Source organism: Eucyclogobius newberryi, unplaced genomic scaffold (assembly GCF_026437365.1).
Source record: "Eucyclogobius newberryi isolate DKJ021-1_F unplaced genomic scaffold, fEucNew1.0.hap1 SCAF_5, whole genome shotgun sequence".
Lineage (NCBI taxonomy): Eukaryota > Metazoa > Chordata > Actinopteri > Gobiiformes > Gobiidae > Eucyclogobius > Eucyclogobius newberryi.
The window spans coordinates 25253054-25279759 of record NW_027316167.1 but is presented as its reverse complement, the minus strand read 5'-3'; the positions used below and the strand labels follow the sequence as shown (position 1 = coordinate 25279759).

Sequence of the window (26706 nt, the reverse complement as noted above, 5' to 3'; positions counted from 1 at the left end):
TGATTATACAGGGGAAATCAGGCTTAATAAAAGTGTGAAACTCAAACTTGAAGCTGCGTCTGTCTAATGCCTGTGGTTGACAGTTCAAATAAAACTGGCAGGATTTGTCTGACTGCTTATACATGTCAAAGCCTGATTTAGGTTTGCTTACAAAAATAATTGCACTGGTGAGTATAATGTGGATCTGTGTTTAAGGCTCTGAGTCATAAGTGGCCCATTCATCTGCTCACTTTTACGTTTTTCTTCTTATCTGTCGTGCTACTACAAAAAAAAATCAAAAATGTCAGCCATAGAAATGCAAATAATATCCAAAAAATACCTGGCTCTCCACCTGCTATACTCACTTCCTGCCTACAGGGGGCGCCAACAATCCCAGACCCTGAAAATCTGTTCAATAACATTTATTTTATTGTTAACTTGTGCTAAATGTGTGTTCTCCCAGTGTTTCATACAGAGTGATGAAGAAGAAGAAGAAGAAGAAGATGATGATGATGATGATGAAGATGATGACGATGACTGTTGTAGATCTATAATACAGTAGGATAGTAGCAATAATACAATAGTAGATCAGTGCTTCTGCGCAGTGTCGTGTCCGGGTCCATGTCACGTGCTCCAACGCAGCGAGAGTCAAGCGCGCCAGAAATAAAACCGTGAACTATCAACTTTGTGGTGCAGAGTTGCATTTAATCATTAAAGTCCCGATTTTAAATCCACATTTAAAACATGGCCACTAATCGGACATGGAAACTGAAGCGCTTTGCACGGTATACACCAGGCGCTAAAGACAAAACAACAATCCCGTGGAAGGTAAGCTAGCAAACACTGCTAGCAATTAGCATAAAGAACGTGTTAGTCGTTCTTTATCATAGGCCTACCAGTGGAGCATGTGCTTAGCTTTTATAAATCATAATCGTTTTTTATCTTTTGTATAGGTTTATGAGAGTGGAGAGAAAAAGTCACACATTTTTCTGACGATTTTGGACTCTGGACACTTGCTGGTGATGCAGGGTCAGGAGAGCCTGGTGAGTTTGGGTCAGAGCCACTGCCCGGTCAAGGTCAAAGAGAAGCTTTTTTTAGGCTACATTGATTTTCAGATAAGAGATTACAGCCTACATTATGAGGCTTTTATAAAAGACATTTACTCTGATTTTGCATTCTCAATAAACCTTCAGTAAAATAAGCTACTGCTCAGTGTGCCATACTTTTACACATAGATTACTGGGGTGGCAGGCTTATATTTTCTAGTGGAAAAGAAACATGAAGGTTTATCTTTTGAAAAGTATGTATTATTTAATGTTTATTTTTTTCAAATGGTAAATCAAATGTTATGTCCAGACTATATCCCTGTTATCCCTCATTTGTCCAAGAGTGTTCCACTGTAAAAAAAGATTCAGTTTTAGTCAGATTATTTTCTACAATATACTATCCAGATTTACAATTACTCTTACTTCATGGACTTAATATATTATAACAGTACAATGTATCTATTATATTGGAAATGATGATACTTTGGAATGATAAGTAATCACACATTAAGCTCAGTAACAAGCTCCATCATACCTCTCAGTTCTTTGCCCATGAATGTGATACACCTAAATTACTTTACAGCTGAGGTCTTGCAGGGCATATAGTGATAGTAGTAGTTTATTGTGTGGTGTGTATGATAATATCAATGACACCCTGATTCTTCTTACTGTGCTCCTCACATGAGGTTTCTGTGTAAACAGAGACATCTGCAGGTAGTTGTGTGTATCTACTCTTGTGGAGCATTTGACATAGTTTATTTTTTAACTGAACGTTTTGAGTAAAGCAAAGGGAGAAATGAGCTAAGTGTAAGTTACTTGTGACTGGCGCACACTTGTTTTCATGTGTATGTTAATCTATACATTTCTTTCATTCTTAGGATACCGTGCATCTGGTCACATGCAGGGACGATATCAAAATTCAACAAAAATCTGATAATCTGCTGTTTCGTTTTACTCTAAAGGTAAATTGGCCTATATATTCTGTTGTCACTGTGCCAATACGTTACAAACACCAAAGCGAATAGTCATGCTTCTCATGTCAGCTGAAGAATCCTTGTTTAAAGGTCTGTTTTGCAGGGAGAGAGTCGCATGACCAGAATGCAGTTCGAGGGCAAAACTAAGGATGATGCCTCAAAAGAGTCTGCAAATGCTTTGAAGAAAGTAATGGAGTACTTGCCTGTCACCAGCCTGGAGGGCGCCCCGCAGCCACCTAATCAAACCCATACCGAGACCTCTACACAAGCAGCACAGGTGACTGAAACCACACAGCTTTATGTTTTTTCTCCAAATAAATCTAGAATAAGATTGTTAAAATGGGTTAAACTCTGGTTAAAGTGCATACATTTAACTTTACATAATGCAGCAGCAGCTATTTTATCTACACATCGCTCACTAGGTGGTGCTATTTACAATTGGCCTGTGCGTCTAATGTGAACCTTCACCACCATAGCACTGCCCAAGTGAGAGAGCATAAATCATACATGCACTGTACAGCTTGCTCCACCCCAAATAGACACACACAGACTGCAATAGGGAACAATTATGTAATTGTTTTATAAATACAACAAAAAGTGATAGCCCCTTAGATCACAAAATACGGTTAGTATTGCTTTAATAGGCAAACATGATCAAGTTATTAAATTAAAATCAAATTATTAAAAGAAAGACAGCAGTTGAGACAGTGACACGATTGCTTTCTGATTTGTACACTGTGTTTTCATTTGACAGATTCTTGCTTTGGGGCCATGTAGTTAACCCCTAATAGTTAGACCCTTTACATGGCCATTCAGCCTTTTTGAAATACATTCTAATGTTACATTTGTTTTGTTTGTTTGGCACAATACATTTAGGAGACTAGATTTGGGATTATGTTGCTGTGTGTACAATTATTTCATGAGACTAATTGAAGTGGCGTGTGACCTTAAGAGAACAGCCACACTGAAGGAGTTCTCAGTGGAGATGAAAGGCTATCGTTAAATTAGTTATGAAGCCATCTATTGGTCTCTTGACCCCGATTCTTGTTTCTCCCTAAGAGCGGTGATGATGTGGGGCGTGAGGCGGTCCAGGGATTACTGCCCATGAAGAAGCTTGCACAGGTAATTCACTATTGCTCGAAAGGAGGATATTGTTTTTTTCAAAGTGATTCATCACGTGTGAACCTTCGAGTGCCTGTTTTGAAAACCAATGCATTTTTATTTATTTTTTAGTATTTCTTAGGAGATATTAATTTAAGTCTGCCGGAAATGTACCATCATAGTCATTTGAAGCAAGGTGACTTGGAGCCCCTTCTGCGTGTTTTTCTGCTGGATCCGGGCTTCCACGCTTTAGTGGAGAAGGTGGAGGAACAGCTGACGACATTGTTGCAAGAGTGAAGAATTCTAACAGCTTAAAACAGTAAGGTCAAGTCAGTATGACCATTTGTTTGTTTTCCACATTTTTGTGTAGGCTGTGCCTGTTCCAAGTGTTTCTTGCTGTTCACTGACTGAATCACATTGTTAAAAAAATAAAGAAGAGAAAACTACTGCCAATTTTAGGCTGAAAGACTGTGGGAAAACGTCTATATTTTTAATATTTTTATTCAGAAAAAAATATTTGTTTCACTCATATAGTTAATCTTGGCTATATACTCTGGTCCCTCAGTTCCCAACTGTACGCAGGTCCATTTCCATCGCAACAAACATACTTACATTGTATTGAAAAAGGAGTCATGCAGCTACAGCAGTGATTTTGCTATGCCAGTTTCCAAGTGATCTCACAATATTAAAGCTTCACTGAGTGAAACAAACTGCTCTCCATACATCTATTCAAGAATACATATTGCATAGAATCATAGCCATGCTATACAGTTAAGTAGAGGCAAATAAAAATCTGTTGATGAATTTGGGAAATATAAAAACATTTTTACAGTATCGCTATCATTTTAACACTCATACCTCAACATATACAAGACATCTAATAACTCTGGAAAGAAAATATAATTAATACACATATCATTTCTTTAGCTGTAAGTTAAACACACAAAAGTTTTCCCACTCAATAAATACTGCCATTGAAGCCCTTGCTTCAAAATAAAAATCCCCTCAAACGTTCACAAATCCAAACATAGATGAATGGCCATGATATGCTGTACAAATTTCAAGAATATAACTAATTGCTATATATAAAAAACATAGATCATTTCCAACAAAAAGCCACACGAGGGATAACAACAGAAAATGTCAATTCTGAGTATCCTATTGCGTATTTATCTTGCATGCATTGTACATGATATGTAATACAAAAGGGATCACCTCTTTTGAGGACAAGATGAAATTAATAAAGGAGACATAAACATCACATTAAAAAATGTGTACACCTTTTGTGGTGGTTATAGTCATTATTATTCCTCCTGAAATCTCCACGCAAGACTGAATAAGGCATGCTTTAGACAGCCATTATGTTCTCTTTGATGCCAGTGTTATGCTGATATTGTTTCTCATAAAGTCAGACAGATATGCTTTTTTCCATTCCGGCCAGCATGCCACTTTTGATGCCTTCATTCAGTCAAAGTATGCAGCTTAGCCATCTGATCTGCCAAATCAAGACAAAGTGTTATGGATAATCCTTAAATATTCCTCTGGCGAATGTTTTTGTCCTTGTGGTTGTTCGTTAGCCAAATACACTTACTTTAGCCAAATACACTTACTTTAGGGTATTGCTTATTTCATATTCCTCTGGCGAATGTTTTTGTCCTTGTGGTTGTTCGTTGAGTTCGTTTTCCTGAGAAATAAGTACTTTTGATTTAAAAAGTAAAATGAAGTAACAGTAACATTTACAAATCCCTTGTCCTCAATGTTACAATGAGAACTATAACATTATACTCACAGTGGTCCTACAGGTTCATCATCTAAAGCGGAAAAACGAGAAAATAAAACATGTACAAACATTAATACACATCGAACTGTACAATGTAAACATAATATTGTGTGGAATCAATGTAAACAAACCCCTTGGCACCATCTGTTATAATGTGAAAATCACTTAATAAGCACCAAAATGTATCTTAATTTTATTTATGGGGAGGTTCTGTTCATTTCAGACCTATATATTTGGGATTATTTACAGATGACTTTCACTATTTCATTGAGGTTATGACAGGGAACATGTGTTGAGTAAGTTAAAAAACCCACAGCCTAAAGCATGAAAAAGCAGTTGGTTTGAGATAGTGTAACCAGCCAGTGACATATTTTCCATGCAGTTACAAATTAGCAACAGCAGCATTCCTTAACATGACTGAAGATAATGGGTGTTGTAGTGTTAAGAAAGACGTTTTTTTAATTAGATTTTTATGGTATTTCATGTTTGTCAATTTTCTTTATGATATATTTTCACTTTTCACAAAAAGATCCACTCTCGGCATCTTAAAACTATGAGTCATTAGCGACTTTTTCTTTTATCTTTTATCTCAGCATCTGCCTCAAAAGTCATGTTCTCTTCCGTCTCAGACCAGTCGCCTGTGCCTCAATAGTATAATAATAATAACGCTTTATCTGCATGAGCTTTTCCCCAACTTCAGTTGCTACATAGCAAACGCAATCCATTTTAATCTTCATCTTTTGGCCAAAAAAAGAACAAATTTGTAGACTGGTTGGAGATTACATCGATGCTATGCGATTTGGCGGCCCGAGTCGGGAAAGTGCACGGCGAACGGAGGAGAACGTGTTCGCAGTGTTGCGTGTACGACCTGGAAGAGCAAATTAGTCATTTTTAATGAGCAACATGCGGAGTTAGCCCGTCATGTTGACGTAGAGGACGGGTGCGTAAGGACTGAGGACGGGTACGAGGCCCGGCAGGACAAAGAGTACAGTACATGTTATTGACTGGGAGAATGCTAATAACCTCAGTCATTACTATGTGACGGTGACAGTGAGGTGATTTTCTGCAGTAAACTAAACATTATTAAATTTTTCAAAGTCATTCTGGGGAATAATAGTTTAGTGAAACAGATGTTTAAACTGTTAATGTGGATGTGTGGCATGCTGCAGACCATTGCGTCACCATGCATGTCTGTGGGACATCCTGGTCAGAAATGTATACAAGCCCTGCACCTATAGTCCACCCACTTGAGCAGAGGCGGTACATATCCTGATCCTTTGGCGTAAGACCACTTGTGAACATTGTGAAAAGGAGATTAATCTTTTTTTTTAAATTCAGGAAAGTAGGATGGACTGTAGGTTAAAAAAACAAAAAACATAGATAATGAATTGTCGCTAAAACCATGCAAACCAATCCATTGCACTTACCAATCCATTTATTGTGGTGCCATTTGGAAAGAATGGTGGAAAGTAGACAGATATAATGAATACTACGGTCAAAATATTAGTATTTTAACCCCAGTATTGCAAAGCACTTTCCTATTAATAGATTCAAGGGGGGGGAAAGGAAGTTCAAATGGTCTTACCGTCAATGATATCATCCGGTCTTTTGCGTTTCTCGTACACAACAATAATCACTACTAGAATTAGAATTTCTGCGAGTACACCCAGGAAAGGCCAAAGCGGTGCCAGATGACTGCGCACGCGAAGGATGGTTGTTTCGGCGGTGGTCCCGATCACATTTGTGGCGTTGCATTCGTACACGCCTGGGTCTGTGGTAATATCCAAGTTGAGAATGTTGAGCTCCGTGTAGTTGTTTCTGTTTGTGATGAAGAAGCGCCCTGTACTGTTATCTATTTCCTGCAAAAAATCAATCGGCAATTTCAGTGTATTTTAGCAAACAGTCAGGTGGTGTAAAAGGTCAAGTTCACATACTAGAATTTGATTTTGTCATATTTTAGATGGAGATTAATATGTAACTCTGGTAGATTTGCTGTTTTTTTGGCGGGGTTTCTGATTATCCCCAAGTGTTGATTTTTGTTCATTATTATCTGTATAGCTCTGCAAATCTGCCATAAAATCTCATGGCTTCATTCCTCTCAAATGACAACAATCACGACTTTGCAGTTGATAAATGGCACTACTTTCTGAAGTATTTCACTGTATTTAAATCCAAGCTAAAAACTGTTTTGTTTAGCCGCGCCTATGACTGTCATCATTTTACCTGTTTTTTAATATTTAAAAAACTACATTATTTTTATTCTTTATTTTACTCTGACGTACATTGTTTTCCATTACTGTTTCAAACACTGTAAAGCACTTTGAATTACAGTTTGTATGAATTGTGCTTTATAAAAACAATTTTCTCCAGCTCAGTTTGAAACTATAGGCATTTTATGATGTTGCGATTTCACATGAACACAATCTATTTTTAACGTGTTCCCATACCGTGTTTGTGTTAGAGTCCTGGTCCACTTTGTGCCATGACCAGATAGGATGAGGATAGCCAACAGACTTGCAATATAGCGTTGCATTCTCTCCTTCCTTCTTGTTTTCACTTCGCTTATGGCCAATAATATTAGGTTTCGCTGTGAAAGTAAAACAATATTTAATTAGGTGATTTGACTTCCAATCGGTTTGCAATCAGGCATGTCAGAGATTTAATAGATGCAATAAGAGTTATGTTGATGATGACTTGATTCCCTGATTTACTGGCAGGTCACTTCACTATGAAATTGTGGAGAGGTGAAAAAGTCTGCAACATTTCACCCAACTATTGCTCTAAATACCACAACAGCAACCTGTGCAAAAAGAGAGTGAAGAAGGCAGCCTCTCAAGAAGAATATCAAGCAAAAATAATAAATGGGTTTTAATTAATAATCAAAACAGTGGAGTACATGCATTGTTTAATCATCTAATAAAACATATTTCCAAGAGGCTCAGTCAGGCTCAATACAAAAACTGTTAATTTAAGAAGGCTTGGTACCCTTGCCACTCAGCCTTTTCTATTGGGAATATCATTATTGAAGAGATAAAGCATTTTATTAAAATGTATAATGAGGTTATGGAAGAAAGTAATAAGAATGAAATAAAGCCTCCAGATGGTCTTATTCAAAATAATTTCTCAATGACTCTGACAAAAGAATCTTTAAACCAAAGAAACTATTGTAAATTAGTTCTGATTCTGAGGGCACGGATAACAAATTATTAAAAAAAAAAGAATACAGATGTATTCTGACATGTTGTCTGACACAAACCCTCCTAAATAGCTGTGCGTTGGTGACTGCTTCTCTGGTTAACCTCAAAATAACAACAATTGTATTGGCAATCTCTCAAAATAATGAAGAAGGCCACAGTCTTTTCATCTGCACATAGATAATGCAGCAAGAGGGGTTTGGGCTCCTTGGTGACATCACTCACTCTAATTATGGAGTGTGCACATATTCCTGGGGCAGGGTAGTAACCAAGCACATTTGTGCATTATCTTGACAGTCTTATGTCTTTGACTGACAGCGGTGCCAAATGCAGAGCAAAACTAAACTCTAGATGTAAACCGGTCTGTCTCTGAGGACTGGTCTTGTGCCAAACAGAAGCATAGCATTGTTGGATTAATTTATAATGTACAAAGTCCCTAAAAACATTACAAAATAATGCATAAAGCAGAACTATGTTAAGCAGAAATCATGTCTTTGTATTCATTCAAATTATGGATAAAAATGAAATTAATGGATGCATAAGAATGTCTAGGTCATGACTTGTGGATAAAAATATTTATTTGAGCTTAGTATTGCAGACAATAAACTCTGGCCACAAAAATGGCTGGGCCTGGTATCAGAGCCTTAATCCTACAACATCACAGAAGCCTCCATCTGTTGCCTCTGAGCCGAGTCCTGCAAAGATGAGTGTGCCAAGGACACTGTAGGCGAGGGATCTCAGTGAGCGGCTGCCAGAGGCCCAAAGCAGAGCCGCCTAACAGTGGGCTCGCTACCTGTGTCACAAGCAATGTCAAGCACACCATGTTTATGAAGGAAACATGCCTTTGCACATTGTTAAAAAATGACTGATACACTAGAAATATTGTGTCAACATTTCTAGATAAAAATAACCAAAATGGAGGTAAAAGCAAAAAGCAAGCCGCCCAATGGTGGACTGGCATATGATTTTAAGTTGCATAGAATTCTGTCATTCCCCAATCCAGTGAAAAAACATGTCACCCATGTTATGCAATCAGGCACCACTTAAAGACAAGCCGAAGAAGAAGAAGGCAGGACATGCTCAGTATGCACCAAAGCCATGCCATAGCAAATTGGCTTAAGCACTGCACACAGGCAAGCTTCTCTTGAACAGGGTTTTCACTTGCCCTTTCTCAGAGAAGATTCCTTATTCAAGTTGATGAATTCACTGTCAGCTTGAATAAAACCAACACAGTAGTTTTTCGGTTAGGTTTTTTATCTGTTGTCTGTGCACCGCCGTACTTAAACATAGATAGCAGTGTGTGGCAAATACAAATAGAATAGTGGTTGGTGTATTTAACGCTGATCAGAGTGCAGTCATGCAGATTTTCAGCTCCTGTCCATGTTGGTTGACTGTTGTTTCAGTGAAAGCTGAGAGTGACAACAGCCTCAGGACAGCTTTCTGTCATCGCTGCTTCACAGGATCAATTCAAACATTTTGTTTACAGGACTTCTTCACAGCTAATGTCGCTATTAACTGAAACTGACATCTTTTGTACTCTTATGGTTATCTCAGTAGATGACAAGCCAAAGCTACAATTCTATACCATCTGGATGCATTAGGAACAGACGGTATGCAAAAGTAAAAACTTACCTTTTACTTCAATTGTTGCATTAGCATTTGGTGCCATGTCAAATGTGTACACACACATGTATTCCCCAGAATCATCTGCCCGTGGTTTTGCAATTCTGTGATCATACAAAATAAAATATAAGTTAAAGCACAGGGAATCGGCCACACTGCATGGCCGGCAACTATATTGTGCATTTTATGCTTTGTAACATAAGAAATTAGTGTGTGAATGCCTGGAAAATTGTGAGAGATACAGTCTTGTTACCGAACAGCAGTTCTTAATTTTGCTCTGCAAGACAGCACATCTTTAGAGCATTGCTAATGTAATGAGATAAGGATGTGTCTTATCACAGTGAGAGTTTGTGATATGTCCACAGGGGTGACTGGAGTTTTGTGCCCTTGTGCTTACTATGTTCTCACTGTGTGGCAGTATGAAAGGGAATCCTGTTTTTGATGTAATTGAAACAGATTTGAAGTCACTTGTCACCTGTATGTTGTGTGTCTTTGCTCAGTTCTTGTATTAGAGATCTCATTTCCATTCTTCATCCAGAAGCTTTCCTTGTGAGGAGTATGGGCAGATGTGAGGTTACACTGCAGAGTGACTGGTTTGATCGAGCCATCCAGCGTCAGATTGGTCTGATTAGAGGCATTGATCTTTGGTTCTGCAAAAGAGAAACAGTCAATGCTCCCACAGAAGCAGCCTCAGAACTCACAAATTCTCTCTTAGCCAGTAGCAGCTGTAAGCTGTGAGCTGTTTTATATAAACTGTGTAGGAGGGAGGCTATGAAGTCAAGACAAAAGCACACACAACAAGCAACACAAACGTACTGAAAAAACGTGCTGGGTAAATTATAAATCATGTTTTAACTTAAATATAGAAACGCAACAGATCTTGTTACACCTAAATACATTTAGATACCTTTACCTTTACATTTGTGCACTATATTTGTTCATTGAGGTGTTTTTGCATGTTCAAAACAAAATAATTCAAGAAAACAACCTAAATCAGCTGAGGGTCGTCCACATTTGTAGAAAACCAATATAAATTGTATGACCTAGGATGACCTATGGTATTTTACCTTGAAGAATATACTTTCAATATGTAAATATTGATAATATAGCTTACTTAATGATTTAGCCCCCCTACTTGGTTAATACAACAATTATTAAATATAGCAAAGCACCATGTCTCAAGGACATTCAACTGAAGCAGACGATGTCATTGGAGGGATGTGCCCTTTGCTCTGTTGTGAGTAGTGAACAGAACACTTCCTCCTTCTTGCTCCTCCTCCTCTTAGTCAGGCCAACCATGGCAACATCTGAGCCCCGGAGGGGAGGAGCTGAGTGCAGCATCATAATCCTACTACAGGCTGTTACTGCCAGGGCACAATCAGGACAAAGAGTAGCAGACAAAAAGGAGCAAGTCAGACGGGAGTACTGACTTCTATTAGCACCAGGACACCTTCTCCTGCCATTAAAAACAGCTCGGGGAAGTGCTACCCCCCACCCGCCATGGTTTACTCTCCTCCACCAACCAGGACCACATGTACTATTAATAGCATCATTGAGACATGCGTAGACACACAACATGAGGTACATAAATTAGCATTTAGCTAACACTGCATTGTGGTCCACAGGCAATTTAGCCAGAAGGTTATTTGTAGGACACCATATTACCTGTTAGAACTTGCAAACACCAAATTTGGGGCTAAAACTAAAAACTTGTTGTCAAGATTGGGTTGAATTCTCCTCTGCTAGTCCTTGCTGTGCAACTATACAATGTGACCTTGAAAATGATGATGATTTATGATACAATAACAATCTTGACTGGCTCACATAAAATGTAGCCTGTATAGCTCTATACAATTATGTTTGAGGAAACTAAGTTGCATTTTCAATTCAACAGAAAATAATATTTTTAGCAGAAAATATAAGCAGCAGAAATTACTACCATGTAACTTATCATTTTCAAGCAAATACAAATGTTATGTGCATGTATGGATTGGATCATGTATTTGTCTGTAAAATCGTTAGGATTTAAAGACTAATGCAATCCCAACTGGAACACTCCAAAATCATATTTAGTCAGTCCAATCAAATGAGCCCTGAGGATCAGACTTCTCTAAGCTTCTCAGAGAGCTTCACCAGCAACATTCCACTTAGTATATGTGCGCCTTAGTGGCCCAAGCAGATCACTTGGGTCGGGTTGAAATTTGGTTTGTTTGAATGTCTACATGCAGTGGATTAAGTATATTATTTTATTAGTGCCTAACACACAAAGCTGTAGCTGTAGTTCCAGAAAGGGAATTGTCCTTGCCATTAGCAGATTGGTTCATTATTCAAGTAAAGCCACATTACTTAAAAAAAATCTCAAGGTTTTTCATAATTCAGTTTAAAGAATTTGGAGTAATTTAAACAAGTATATACAACAGCATTAGGAAATTATGAAAATGTTACACACAAAGAATAAGGACAGTTTATAAGGTATTGAGGAGATTTGCAGAAAAATTACTGCTCTGTCCAGGCTAGGGAGATTCACTATGTAGAGTGTCTAGGGAGATTCACTATGTAGAGTGTCTAGGGAGATTCACTATGTAGAGTGTCTAGGGAGATTCACTATGTAGAGTGTCTATGGAGATTCACTATGTAAAGTGTCTAGGGAGATTCATTATGTAAAGTGTCTAGGGAGATTCACTATGTAGAGGCCCTAGAGCATTGACAACTCACTCTGTAGCACTGAAATGGTGGCCTGGGCACGGATCCACGTGATGGCGGGGTTTTGTCGCAGGTCGTTCCGCCTGGGGTCGTTGCTCGCTCGACACTCATAGGTCCCAGAATCCTCCAGCGTTAGCCTTGTGATCCCGAGAACACTGGCCCCATTGGCTCCATACGCCGTATTTATGGACACTCGGCGCTTTCTAGCTCCGTCCCATAACTGCTTGAAGGAGTCTGCACGGTTGATTTCAGCGTACCACCACTGGATTTCTGGTGTTGGGTTACCAACCACACTGCAGTACAACTCAAAGGCGTCCCCTGTAAGCTTAGTCTCGGACATGGGCGACTTCTCAAAACCAGCTGGAGAGGGAAGAGAAAGGGAAAGGAAAGAGATATGGGAAAAGGAATGGAGAAAGACATAACATTGAGTCAGAATAGACAAGAAGTTGGTGAGACATAAATCATTGAAAGAGGAAGCAAAAAGGTCAGTGACAGTTCAAATCTAGTCCTTTAAAACCTTTACAAACATGCACGGTCACGACGATTCCAACCAACTAATTGTGCAATCGTTGGCAGAGGTAACTAATTTAAAACAATCAAGATGGAGCATTAGGCTATGGTGAATTTGCTCTTTTCTTCTCTTTTTTCTGTGGCCATACTAACTTGCCAATGCCCGATCGTGTCTGAAAGCTAAGCAGGGTTTGGGCAAGTGCCGCTGGGAATACCAGGTGGGGCGGCGTTGGTTTAAGTGCAAACTTTCATTGTGTCCTTGAGCAAGATTAACCCGATTGTTGGTGGTTGGTGGGGCTGATGGCATAGAATGGCAGCATCACTTCCCTCAGTCTGCCCCAGCCCAGTTGTGGCTACCACCAACGAGTATGGAATGAACAGTAAAATGATATATTGCTTTTGTTAAGGCTGTATACGTCCACTGAAAGTATGTTTACCACGCACTAAAAATAATGGAATTTATATGAAACTCTTCCTGCATGCGGATACATGAGGGGGTAAAGCCCTCGCGCTTGATCAGGAATGGGCGCATTTTGTCATTAGCTTCATATTGTTAGCTGAAGTGCAAATACTCATGTCATAAGAGAAGAGAAGAGAGAAGTGTATTTGTCCAATCATTTGGAATATTCAGAGAACCCGCTCCACTCGGCACTCTGCATCAAGCAGGAGATGAGCGGGGGCAGCAGCCACAAATGGTTTGTAAAAGGCTTTAATGTCAAGGTTTCCTGACCAGGTCTAGATCCTGCAACTGTCAAAGAAAGTCATTGTCAACCAAAGCGCCCAAAGAACAGTGTCTTCATCATTGGACCCTACGGTGTTAATAGAAAAACAACAAACTTTATATGAAATAAAAAATAAACAACTGAAATAAAAATATATAGCACAGTTGGGATTTTGTATGGGAAATTTGTATATTCATTATAACATCACGTTAAAAAGATATGAATAAAAATAATATATATGCAATATAAACTCATATAAGGGTTAATGGTTAGTGTTACAGGAAAAATGTCCCTACTGGGACCACAAGGTGTAAGTGATTATAAATAACCAGAAAAATGTATTGCCCTTCCCTATGAACTGTTAGTAAATATACATAGCACATGTAGCCTTGTCTATAGTGTGAATGCCTTTATAAATCTAATCTCTTTTTATCCAAATCAGCGGGGGCTGCTTTGAAATGAGGTCAACCAGCTTTAATTTGGAATCGGCAGTAGTTGAAGAGCAGTGATGATACACAATTAGTAGCAGTGGTATAAAATAGTGAATGCCGTTCAGCTGTGCCCTTTTGTATTTAATATCAGACTGCTTCATCTGCCGTGTGGCTAAAGAACACACTCTATCTGAGACTAAAATCAATAATAACTGAGCATTGATACTACAGCATACAATGTGATGTCTGAGCCTAATTCATGTCCTGTTTCACACCAGTAGTTAGCCAGGAATACCACCCTTAATGAACCTCATCTATTGACAAATCACCTGCACCGCACAAGCCATTCTGCGCTGCTCGTACATTCTGACTGCTGTAAACTGCCCGCCCATCTATAAATCACAAAAACACCGCCCTAGAATGTTGGAGAGGAAATGAGAACAAAAAGCCTGTGGTCTCTCGAGTGTTCATCTGTGGGATGAGTCGAAACACACAAGCTCCCTAAGTGATGATACGTGAATGGATCTATGGAGACCTATGGGCCAAATGCCTTCACTCCAGGACAGAGTTCATATAAAAATGTTACAACTTACTACATACTCATGATACTATATTTTCCACATGCTCAAAATATATTGTAATCCCTCAATTGTCAATGTATTAATTGACTGAGCAGTTATGGAGGTAGACAGCATGGAGGCCTTTTGTTGCCGATGAGAATATTCAGACAATAATCTGGCACTCGATCAGAAATGTACAATGTGATGTTACAATGTCAGATTGTTACGATTATTGTGAGGAAAAACACAACGATTTAACAATTATTCATGATTATTACTGAGACTGTGATATCTCCTAACACATTACCATTTATCAAGTTTTATACGTTTTGGACCAGCTTTACGAAGTTGAAACTCAGTTGAATTGTCAGTGCCATGGTAACAAGTCTATTCCAAAACAGTTTTTGACTCAGAGCCATATGAAAATGAATTAGTAGTGTCAAATACCACCACAAAACCTTCTTTGTACTAGAGTCATGTCTTAGGACAGTGACATGGCTGCTGAGTTGGGCTCCCATGCACCATGCAGGATAATTAGCATTTGTTTCTTCTCTGCAAACATCTGGACTCATCCACTCAATCCCAGAGGGTGAATACAAGCCTATCCACCAACACAATTAGTATATTTTTAACTGATACTGAACATGTTATATTACATTTTTGAAGAAATTAAGAGGATTGTCATAATATATAAGGGATACCGGAGATCGTCACGTTATCCCGTCGCAATACTGACCTAACCTAATACTGATGTGCAATTCTGTCGTATGTGCAATTGCTGTTGGAATTCATGTGCAATTCATGTGCAATTACTGTGAAATTCATGTGCAATCTATGTGCTGTCGTGACACATATTCATGTGCAATTACTGTCGGGATCACATGCAATGGTATTTATTTATTTATTTATTTGTCTATGGGAGTTTTTGTTTATAGGAGATCTTCTACTGAAAGTGTTTTTCAGACTTCCTATAAGTGATCTGTTCTTCTGTATCTACCTCTGTATCTACCTGCGTTGCACCAATGAAATTTCCCCATGTGGGACAATAAAGGAATATCTTATCTTATCTTATATTATCTTCTGCAAATGACAATTAAAACAAGCTAGAAGATGAGTCGAAAATACAATTTCAGAAAAGGAGGAGAAGGCTTGAGAAAAACACTGCAAACAAATGACAGACGACACATGGCCAACCAGACTAGACGAGAGCTGCTCAAACATGAAGTGAACATAGCTATGGAAAAAAACAAACCAACAGACGGGCTCCTCATAGAATAAATGTTGAAGTTGGCACACAGAAGTCTGAAAATGTCCATTGGGAAAACCAAAAGTACCCACTATCTACATGGGCACTATCTCGCATTGTCTAACCAACCTAATCCTGATTATTTCTAGTGAATAAAATTTGAATTGTTGTTCTGCCCATTGGTCAAGCGGTTGTGATCTCAATATTGCAGTACCGCGCTGTGATCACTAAAACCGCAAAAAGACTCAAATGACCTATTTCATGTTTTCACACCATCTGCCTTTTAAGAAAACTTCACCGTATTCCAGAGTTGCCCTCATATCCACCCGAAACCAACACAAAGTCTGCATGCGTAAATCTACTTTTTAGTCTGTTGAAATCTGTGGCTATAATCCTCCTCGGTCCAGGTAAATGTGTAAACTCTAAGTAACTGTGGCGTGGTTTTCACTGGAAAATACAGTGAGAAGATGCAGCCAAAATGAAAATACTATGCAATCTGCCATAGTCCTCCTAGGGCTGTGCTCAATATATCGTATATATATTGTGATATATCGTGACGGACTTCTTGGCATTATGTGTATCAATACAGAGATGCGTATCGTGATTTTCAACATAAAGAACCTACAGACTGACGCATCAAGGCTGAATCTGAGGAGTTGAAAATGTGACTTAATCATAGGACAGTTGAGGACAGTGTGAACATGATATTCTAATGCATTTTGTTATTCTACTTACTTAAAACATTATTTTAGTTAACTCTTCACACCAGTTTTAAGGGATATCCATGAATCAGGATGCGTATCGTATCACATTCTGTGTATCAGGATTCATAACGTATTGTGAACCCTGTATTGGGATACATATTGTATCGTGAGGTACCCAGCCCTGCTAATGAATGACGTGCAAACGAGGTGAAATAGCCCTTTTGATATGCTATTATGCGCTGATAAATGCTGCTTTTTTTTGCTCGCTCCTCTCGGCCGAGGTGAGAAGGAGCTGTGGACCTGATCAGAAGCTGATCTCTGCAGAAGATGCTGCGGCAGCATGTTCGGATCATGCGAATTGTTTGGCAAAAAACATGCAATACTTTACTAGAATGTGTTCCATATATTTCCATTTGGATCAGTTGGTTGGATGTATGAAGTTATTAGAGCATAATTGATTTATAAATAAGTACTTTGTGGATAAACATTTCATTTCATACATTTTGTTTATCCAGAGTAAAAAAAAATACCCATTTTGTAAATCTCCAAGACCCTTTTTTAAGAAAATGTATCGGGATACGTATCGTAACGAGGGAATTGTATCGCAAGGGTCTTGGCAATACCCAGCCCTACCTCCTCCTCCACCCATAAACGTGTAGTAAAAGCATAAGCATGTGCTGTGCATCTTATATGCAGAAAACTAAAGTGAAACTTAACACGAGAATCAGCTGTAAGCTGGTTTGTTTGAGTTTTAATAATAAATTAAAGCCGCAAGCGGCAATGATCGGCCCTCGCCACGCCGCCGCCGCTACGCCGCAAGAGGAGGGGGCGCTAACGCGCCACAATGGTCCTTTTATTACGCCTACTGCTGAATCTGTGACGCTGTCACATCTTCTCCCCTTTGTTTTACCATCAAAAGGCTATTTTATTTTGAATTCTTGGCAAAATGTGCGGCTTTGACGCACAGAGACCGTGACTTTTTGAATAAAAATGTGGATACCTTTTGATGGTCCACCCCTGAAGATGAGTCTCACCAAATTTCAGGTTAATAGGGCTAAAGTTTGTGAAAGTCTAAAGTGTAAACATGTTCTGGTGATTTCCCCATTGGAATAACGTGGGAGGTTTTGGTCATCGCTACGGCAACGCCATAACAATTATGACATGGGTCTCATTGACTTTTTTGATGGGGATGCTAAAATTGAGTTGTGTGTCAAATTTCATATAATTTCGCAAAACTAAACATTTAACCTCCATATAAAATCTGTAGGGGGCGCTGTGGCGCCAAATTAATTTATTTCACTTCAAGTAGGTTTAGGGCAAAGAGTTTAACAACTGATTCTAATTTGACGCAATTCGGACTTTATCTGCGCAAACGGCAGAAATGTTAAATTTGGGAGATTTCTGAAATTCTAGCTAAAGTTTGCGGCTTCGCCGCACAGAAACCGTGACAGGTATCAATGTAATTTGGATAACTTTTGATGTCCAACTCATCAGTACCATTTTCACCAAATTTCAGCTTTTTAGAGCCAACGCCCTGGGAGGAGTTTGTAAAAGTACGACATTTGGAAAAACTCCCGAGTCATGCATAGCCATTTTTGAACCAATATGGCCGACATTTGGTTGGGCGGACGGCGTTGCCGTAATAATATTTTTTACTTCTCTTGTCACCATCTACCTCTGCGCCAAATTTCATGATTCTACGATCAGATTTTTTTGGTGTCTTTTCCTATCTCTCAATGCATTTTTGGTACATTTGAAATAGCCAGAATGTAGAGAGGCACGATTTTTAGAGGTGTGCAAATTTTTGTGACTTTTCGTCAATGTTCACTGGGTGAAAAATAGGGGGGTTGGTCCCGAGAAGAAAGAAAGAAAGAATAATATTCCGATGCGAAAACAATGTTTCCCATTTTTCAAATATCATAAACTATACATTTTCGGAAAGCGCTACCTCATGGTGTGGGTCCCTGGTCACTGACGGGTACTTTCGTTAATTTTGAGTGGGCTCCGCCCACTTTGTGTTTTTGGCCCTCTATACATTAATAATGTTAAATTTTTGCATTACATGCTTATATGCACGGAACATGCAAGAGATGGGGAACGTATTCGTGAGCTACTTAGCGCAAATGAGTGCTTTATATATGTAAAGTGCTCGTTTAGTGCGACCTTTTGCACGGGCTTCGCCCGTTTACAACGGTAATGTTCCATTTTCCTACAACTAATTAGTATGCACGGGGCGTGCATGAGTGGAGGAGTGCGTTAGTGAGTGTTTGGAAGTGGGCGAGCGCTTCGCGCTCAATTTCGTGCGCACTACGTGCGCACTTTCGCAGCCGTGCTTCGCACGGCCTTACGAGATTAATAGGCCTCTCGCCAGGTTGTGGCGCTCGGGCCTAATAATATTAGCGCTTTTCAAGATGCTCATTTTGCCTAATATTGGCCATTAATTTACACACGCATACTGTCATTTAAAAAACTGATCAGAGGCAGTGCGTGCAGCTGTGGAAAAATATCTTAGACACTCGTACTATCAGCACAGGTGCTCCACAGGACTGTGTACTTTCTCCTCTGCTCTTCTCCCTGTACACAAACTGCTGCACCTCCAGCCACGACTCCGTAAAACGAATTAAGTTTGCGGATGACACCACCCTCATCGAGTTCATCTTGGACGGGGATGAGTCTGTCTACTGTAGGGAGGTGGAGTTCAATGCCCAGAAGACAGTGGAGACGATTGTGGACTTCAGGAGAGTCACAGAACCCCCAACTCCCCCTCACCATGACCGACCCCCCCATCACCACCGTGGACTCCTTCCTCTGCACCACCATCACCCAGGACCTCAAGCGGGAACCCACCATCAGTTCCCCCATCAAGAAGGCCCAATAGAGGATGTACTTCCTGCGGCAGCTGAGGAAAGCGAACAAACAGAGACTACAGCGCTTTGTGCGCTCTGCTGAGAAGGTGATCGGCTGCAGACTTCTATCCCTGCAGGACCTGTACGTCTCCAGGGCTCTAGGGCCCTTCTCACCCTGGACATGGACTATTTGAGCCACTCCCCTCAGCCAGGAGGCTACGGTCCATCCGGACCAGAACCTCCCGCCATAAGAACAGTTTCTTTCCCTCTGCTGTAGGACTCATGAACACTTAACACTAGGGCTGGGTAAAAAAATCAATTTAATCGATTTTGGATCGATGTAATTAAAATTTTGCAATATCGATTCATAAGGCATGAGATAGATTTTTCCCCAGTAGTCTTGTGCGTGGCGCAGCAGTGGTGCGTTTCCGTCCGCTTGTCAAGCGTGCAAGACGCAGGTAAAACTCGACTCAGCGAGCCGTCCCAACTCAAGTCTGACGTCTGGAACCATTTCAGATTTAAAACAAAGAGCCGGATAAAACCAAAGTGGTTTGCAAAATCTGCCAAGCGGAGGTCAGTTATTGTAGAAATACTACAAACCTCAGAAACCTCTTGACCAGGTATCACACTACGCTAACGTTAGCTTCCGACAACAAGCCGTCTGGGGAAAAACAAAATGAAACTGTTACCAGCCGATTCTCCGCTGGTCATAAAGATAACAGAGGCCATCGCAACTTTTGCCTGCAAAGATTTACGCTTCTGACGAGCCACCTTAACTCGGCGCGGTCTAAAACGGCGCGGTCAAATAGCGCAGCAGTTTCAGGAGCCGCGGCACAAAATAACATGGCAGTTTCGGCCGTACGCCGCGGCTCTGTAGACACTCCCTAATAATATAGCTAATATGTTGACATGGGCCATACAAGAGAGGGGGGCCATACAGGAGAGGGGGGCTGACTAGCAAAGACCCAGCAGTCGTGACGGACAACGCTACAAATAATGGTTGGTGCAGTAGAGATAATGCAACTGATGCACGTCGGACCCACTGAACTGAGCCTCACAAGCAGGTCTAAAAACGACTTTATATTTCAAAATTGCACTTTTGAGACTTGAGACAGTTTTGTTTAAACTGTCCAATTTACAAGTTTGCACTTAAAACCAGTTTATGGTGAAAAGAAAAAATAAAGTACATTTGTATTTTGTAACACAGTTGAGCCATTTTCATTATTTAAGAGCAGATTGAATCGAATCGAATCGTGATTAATCGATTCAGGACGTTATGAATTGAAATCGAATCGATTTTGGAAATTGGCCGTGATACCCAGCCCTACTTAACACCTGACACTTTAACAATACTCAATTAAGTACTATTCAGGCACTGTTCACTTTCTGCACTATTTCCGACCATCTGTAAATTTCTGTGTAAATTTCAGTGTACATACTGTTTTCCTTATTTTGTTAGCAAAGTCCTAATTTATGCATCCATCCATTATTTTATTTTTTTTTATTCTGGTGCAGTATGATCAGTTTAATAACATAATGTGGAAAATTTTAGGCAAAACAATATAATCAAACAAACAAGTGGTGGACTTTCCACTGAAAATGTACACAGTGAAACTTTTGTGTTATAAACACCATCAAAAATTATATTATTCTGCCATCCACCCAGTAGTTTTGAGTGACAGCTCCGTCTCCCAGCTTTATAGTGGCAGTTATTACAGCCCACATACTCTTGATGTAGGCAGAGGAGAAATCCCCTTTGGCCTGACATCATGCCACACAACCACCACCACCACCACCAGACCTGCACCACGCAGCCTCAGTGAGTCAGCCTGCTGCCTGCCCACAACCTGGAACAGTCCCATAACATAGAGAGAGCAGCAAGAGGAAAACCCCCTGGGGTCACTTAGGCGCCTAATGTGCATTTATTCTTTGCATACTGTACGTATACATGCTGTAGAGGTCGATAAATTATCTGTCCAAGGTGATAATGTAGATTGATATTAAGATATAATTTTAATGCCAATATGTCGCATACTTTTCCATTTTTGTTCTTGCAGTTTTAGAGAAAGAGATCGCACAATGATTCATTCACCAAACTAATGCTTGCTTTTAATAAGTGCTGGCTTCCATATCAGATGCAATCTTTATGAAAAAGTGTTACTTTGTAGTATATTGGAGTATACTGTCCTAATTAGTAGCTTCCTTCAGAATAATTTTGTCATTAAATTACACACAAATACTTATAGTGACATCACAATAAAACAGCAAAGTAAAAATTGTATTGGTTCATTATGTTCTCAAAAGAAAAAACGGTGATTCAAGTCAGTCAAATTACTTTTTAATCCCCTGAGTTTTGTGTGTGTAAGAAAACAGCAGTTTGGTGTTGGCCTGGTAGTTAATATTTTATTTTGTTTTTTTTTGTTTTTATGAAAGCCTTTTACACAATTTCAATCACTTATAGCTGAAACTATGGCATAGCATACTGTATGTTGTTACCACATGGGTAGGCCTCCCAGTCACAAGCATTTGCTGAATGTCTCCACCTTCTCTCTGACCATTTCACACTGTCCCATAAAACCTTCTGATAAAAAGGCTTTTAAATATATTCTTATCTGAATCACATCTCTGGCGTTTATGTTTCAGATATAAATTCATCAAATGCTAAATTTGTTGCCAATCATTTCAGTAATAATCCAAATTCAATTGTTGCAGTGTTGGCAAGTTACTATGATCATTTTATCTAGCTATTCAGATTAAAAAGATGCGAGGTGTAGCAAGAGCTTAATATTTCATAGTCAATCTTTTAATCCTACCCTTGCTTTAATCAGTACAGACTAGTGATTTGAACTAGACCCATGGTAAAATCCTGTTTGTAGCATTGAGTGATCTACCTGGAAAACCTTTTTGAAAGTACTCAGTACACTTTTGAGATATATACATATACAGTATATATGTGGAGAGAGTGTTATTGACAGAACTGAGTACAGCAAAAATGTGGTCAATTATCTTTTTTCCCCTTCCACTGCAATTTTCCTTTTCAATAAGTGTCAGTTAACACATAAAATGGCCATGTTTATTCCTCCTAAGTCTGGACTCTGCACCAAACAGAACAAATTCTAGTTTAAAAGACCTAAGCTGATCATTTATGAATTGGATCTCAATTTGATTCAAATGAATAGCACAGCCATACTCCAAGGCCAACAAAGGAGAATTGAATTATATATAACATACCACTAGTTCTTTTTTTCCACACCTAGTATGCAAGAACTGTGCAATTTCTTTGAAGAACTTAAATAATACCCACTGCAATTTAAATAAGCAATGTAGATTAAAAAAAACAAATCTGTCACCGTTTATTTGAAATCCTTGTCACACAGAAGCTTGCTGCATTGGTGATCATACTAAGATCATAAAGTATTATTTGAAAATACTGCAAACTAGATTATAAAACGCAAGATGTTTGCATATAGGATAAGTCAAGAGAAGAGGACCTTTATTTGTTCCACAGTGGGGAATTTTCCTATTCAAGAACAGTAGGTGAATAGAAACATGCAATAAATATCAAGATAAATCACTTTTTAAAATAGTCTTTAAACTCCAATAAGTGACAACGGTGACTCTGGTTGTGAAAAATGCACTGTGGACAAGAACAAAATGCGGGTAATGTGACTTGAATGGATTTTATCAGAAATAATTCGCACTATGTTACAGCATTGCACATAATTTTACAGGTGGATGACACATTACTGCACATGTACAGTATTAGTGTTATTACACCCAATTCCAGAAATGACGGCATCAACAAACGGCATCTTGAATCCTCCTCCTTCAAACAGATAGCTAACACTGGGATCAAAAGTGTCAAAAGTTGCCCTCTTCAGTAATTCCGCAGTTGGTGGACTTGGAAATCTAGCAGTGAATCTGTGTTTGCCTGTGAGCTGTGCTGTAATAGATTTAACACACATTCTCAGCAAAAAAAACTGCATGAGACACATCCTCATTACAGTTGTCCTTAAGGAACGGGCAATGTGTATATGTGATGGCCCTGTTCAATCAATGAGGCCCATATCTGATTTCACAGTGTGCAACCATGACTCAGTCTAATTGCTGGCTCCAGCCCTACAGCCATTTCCAGAATCTCAAATGTACCTATAGTCCAGTGCCTTGACAGCGAGACAAAATTGGACTGGATGCAGTTCTGCAGGGAAACTTGGATCATTATGATGCCATAGTTATATATATGTGACTCTACTAGATTTTATGTCTAGTGTTTTGGCGATATCGGATTGGTAACACGGTCAAACAAGGTAGTAACAACTGGATTGGTACATGCATTTGCTGAAGAAATAGTGTAACATGCAGGGGGAAAAAGGGTTTCCTTGGAAATCTTCTATTGAAAAAATATGTCAGATATTTGAGTCTTTAAGTCTAAATAAATGCCGTTATGTTAAATTCAGATACTGTTGTGAACAGGGTGCCGTCCATTAAGAGTTAATGCATTCACTTCCACAAAGGACCTTTAAAGCCACAGTTCTCGGGGCTGTGTCTCGTTGGTAAAAATAGAATCGAGGCAGAATGGATGGGAGCTATTTACAGTCTTCCAAATTTCTGTCGCAGCCCTCAGCTACCTGTACAGTAGTGGGTGTACTTGTAGGAACGGATAGCACTACATCCCCGCTGCTTCCCCTGACAGTGATTACATCTCAAGCACTTATAATTATAATTCTCCTCACGTCACTCCCCCAATTGTAGTACAGTATTACTGGAGAATCTGACTGTGTGAAACCCCATTTACGCCTTAAATCTGCGTTTTGCATTCAAGCCTTTTGGACTGTGAAACAAAACAAGGATTAAAAAAAAAAGAATCTGGCATTTTGACCACTGTGAGTAGCGGTAGCGGTGTAGCTAACATAAGAGATGTTGAAGTGCAATATAATGAGAGAAATAAACCATTGACGCAAAATCTTAAAGCAAGAGAATAAAAAAGGTAGACACATTAAATACAGAGCCCCCCAAAATCCCAAAATCTGTTATTGAAAGTATCAGTTATTGAAATTCGACTGAGAAATGATCTTGAAAGGTCTAGTGTTGTAGTGTTGTATGAATATATTACTCTAAATATATGTTATTACTAATATTTGGTGACACTTGTTGTCTAAAAGCCTTGGTAGATTAGAAACTTGGCCTTGCTCTTGTTCTTGAGTGGATGAACGAGCGCCCATAAGGTCACGAACAGAAGGTCATTTATTGTATTTTTCGATTAAAACACGAAAAGAGTGATCGTCACAAACACACAGCCCTATATGATTGTGAAGGCAAAATCCACAGTGGGTGGAGTGAGTTGGAAATACCTCTGCAGGGTTCCAAAATTATAAAGAGCTTACATAGAATTAAATTTTCCGGCTAACGTAATCAGAGGCTAGCTTGCTATGAGTAACACATTTTAAGTCTCCTCAAATCAAGAAAGCTGAGGAATTTTACAGACAATGTGTGTTTTGTAACTGATGAGGAATTTTCGGTCTGGGCTTTATGCAAGGGTACTTTATGTTTATTTCCAATTTGAATCTTCTTCTCTGTGGTTTCAGAAATGAAATGTAATCATCTAAAAATGTCAATTGTGTTTAGTGTTTGAGTCTGTTTCTCAGCACACACTGATAATACCAATTAGGGTGGGGAGGTATATCGAAAAAGATATTTAATGTAATATAATCTTTTTTATTTAGATATGTATTGAATGTTGGTCTAAAATAATAACTAAGGCAGCAAAAAATGAGCTGATTAAAACTTAAAAGTCCTGTGTAATCTTTGAAATGAAGATATCAAGTGCTGTTACTTTCATTTGATGAGTATTTTAGAGTCTGTTCAAGTTTAGTGCATTTATAGGCACATTTTTGTCGTCATACTGCCTGATTATTATCATCGGAAGAAGAAAACAGACATTGAGATCATAATTTTTGTCCATGTCGCCCACCCCTGAGTTAAGACTGTACTTTTCTGTGTATTTGTAATTATTTATTTATGTGTTGTTGTTCTATATGTGTGTTTTTGTGTAGCTTTGGCCTGTGCAAACCAAATACTCACATTTAACACACACAAATCACCCGAGTTCCTTTATAAACAGTCTTTCTAGCAACATGTATTCCCCTGAACAAACGTCAGCACTGTACGCAGATTTTCAACGATAAGGGGCGAATAACGTGATTAGACATTGATTCAACTCTGTCTGAATCATAACTTGCATTGGCAGCTGACATGCAAAACTGAGAGCAACACTAACTGTGCTGAAAAAAACCTGGGGAGGGGGGGGAGAAACACTTGGTCAGAGTGGAATAAAAAATCACACCTAAAAGCAGCTCGCAGCGTACAGTAGTGGTGTGTGTGCCTGGTGTAGTGGGGCTATTAACGGGGAGGTGGTGTGTCAATCAAAGCTGGAGTCTGGGCCCCACAGCTGCGAGGAGGTGCAGGAGGAGTGCAGCATTTAAGTCTGCCTGAGTGGCTGTGGTGTTAATACAAGGCTAGTTCATCCCTGCCTCTGGTGTGGAGCTTTGCACACTCTGCAGCTCCCTCGCCCAAACAAACAAACAAACAAACAAACAAACTACACACACCCATGCAGCACTCAAACGTAAATCATGGGAAAACGCTGCAAATGACATCGCGCCTCTTATTCCTGGCGCACTCGGATGTTTTTTTTTTAAAAGACATCGCAACCGTGAAAATGACCGGGACCCGCACGGTCAAGACGAGGCGGCGGCGCGCGCGTTCGACCTGTAGCCGCGGTAAAGAGTGAGCGGAGTCGGGGCCGTCCTCTGGAGAATGGCCGTGTCCTCTCTCCGCGGCTAACGCAGTGGACCGAGCGCAGTCGGAGTCGGGCGTCAAAAAGAAAAAGAAAAATACTTACCGTTTTGCGCCGAGGCGAGTGGCAGCATCAGGCAGGGCACCAGGACCAGGAGCAGGGCCAGCATCAGTGAACGCATCGTCACGGCGCGCGCGGTGCAGCGGGAGCTCGCACGGACGAATAATGGGAGGAAGATCGTGCGGTGATCTAGAGAAGCGGACCCAGCATATTACCGGGGGGGTGCTCAAAAGTAGGGATATGTCAGTGCAATGTGATTAAAGTCCTCGCTGTGGTGTCCAGCCATAGGTGTGGAAGAAGCCTCGGCGGGTTGTGGAGGAGAAAGGTCCTCGGATGTCAGGGAGATTGTCCACAGTGCAGTTCCAAAGATTCAAAGATGCGCAGAACGATGCGCATTTGAGCCGCCTCCGGTCACTGGCTACGGTTAGAAT

The 26706-nt window shown here is 39.7% G+C and overlaps 2 protein-coding genes across 4 annotated transcripts; one reads left to right on the top strand and one right to left on the bottom strand.

Annotated features, from left to right (window-relative positions):
• The first annotated feature begins 664 nt into the window (after positions 1-664).
• Positions 665-4003, top strand: rec114 (REC114 meiotic recombination protein). The gene is made up of 6 exons (XM_072464563.1): positions 665-807; positions 933-1022; positions 1904-1987; positions 2103-2276; positions 3059-3121; positions 3233-4003. The coding sequence occupies exons 1-6, from the start codon at positions 724-726 to the stop codon at positions 3395-3397; spliced, it is 660 nt and encodes a 219-aa protein (XP_072320664.1). The 5' UTR covers positions 665-723; the 3' UTR covers positions 3398-4003.
• LOC140380669 (neuroplastin-like) lies at positions 3584-26706 on the bottom strand. 3 transcript variants are annotated; one of them, XM_072464561.1, is made up of 9 exons: positions 26321-26702; positions 12413-12760; positions 10173-10347; positions 9707-9801; positions 7328-7467; positions 6466-6739; positions 4890-4911; positions 4688-4784; positions 3584-4641 (listed from the first exon to the last, which is right to left on the bottom strand). In XM_072464561.1, the coding sequence occupies exons 1-8, from the start codon at positions 26394-26396 to the stop codon at positions 4724-4726; spliced, it is 1191 nt and encodes a 396-aa protein (XP_072320662.1). In that variant the 5' UTR covers positions 26397-26702; the 3' UTR covers positions 3584-4641; positions 4688-4723. The 3 variants fall into 3 exon arrangements, with proteins under 3 accessions (XP_072320662.1, XP_072320661.1, XP_072320663.1); XM_072464560.1 differs by having other exon boundaries at positions 3584-4595; positions 4711-4784; positions 26321-26701; XM_072464562.1 differs by lacking the exon at positions 12413-12760 and having other exon boundaries at positions 3584-4595; positions 4711-4784; positions 26321-26706.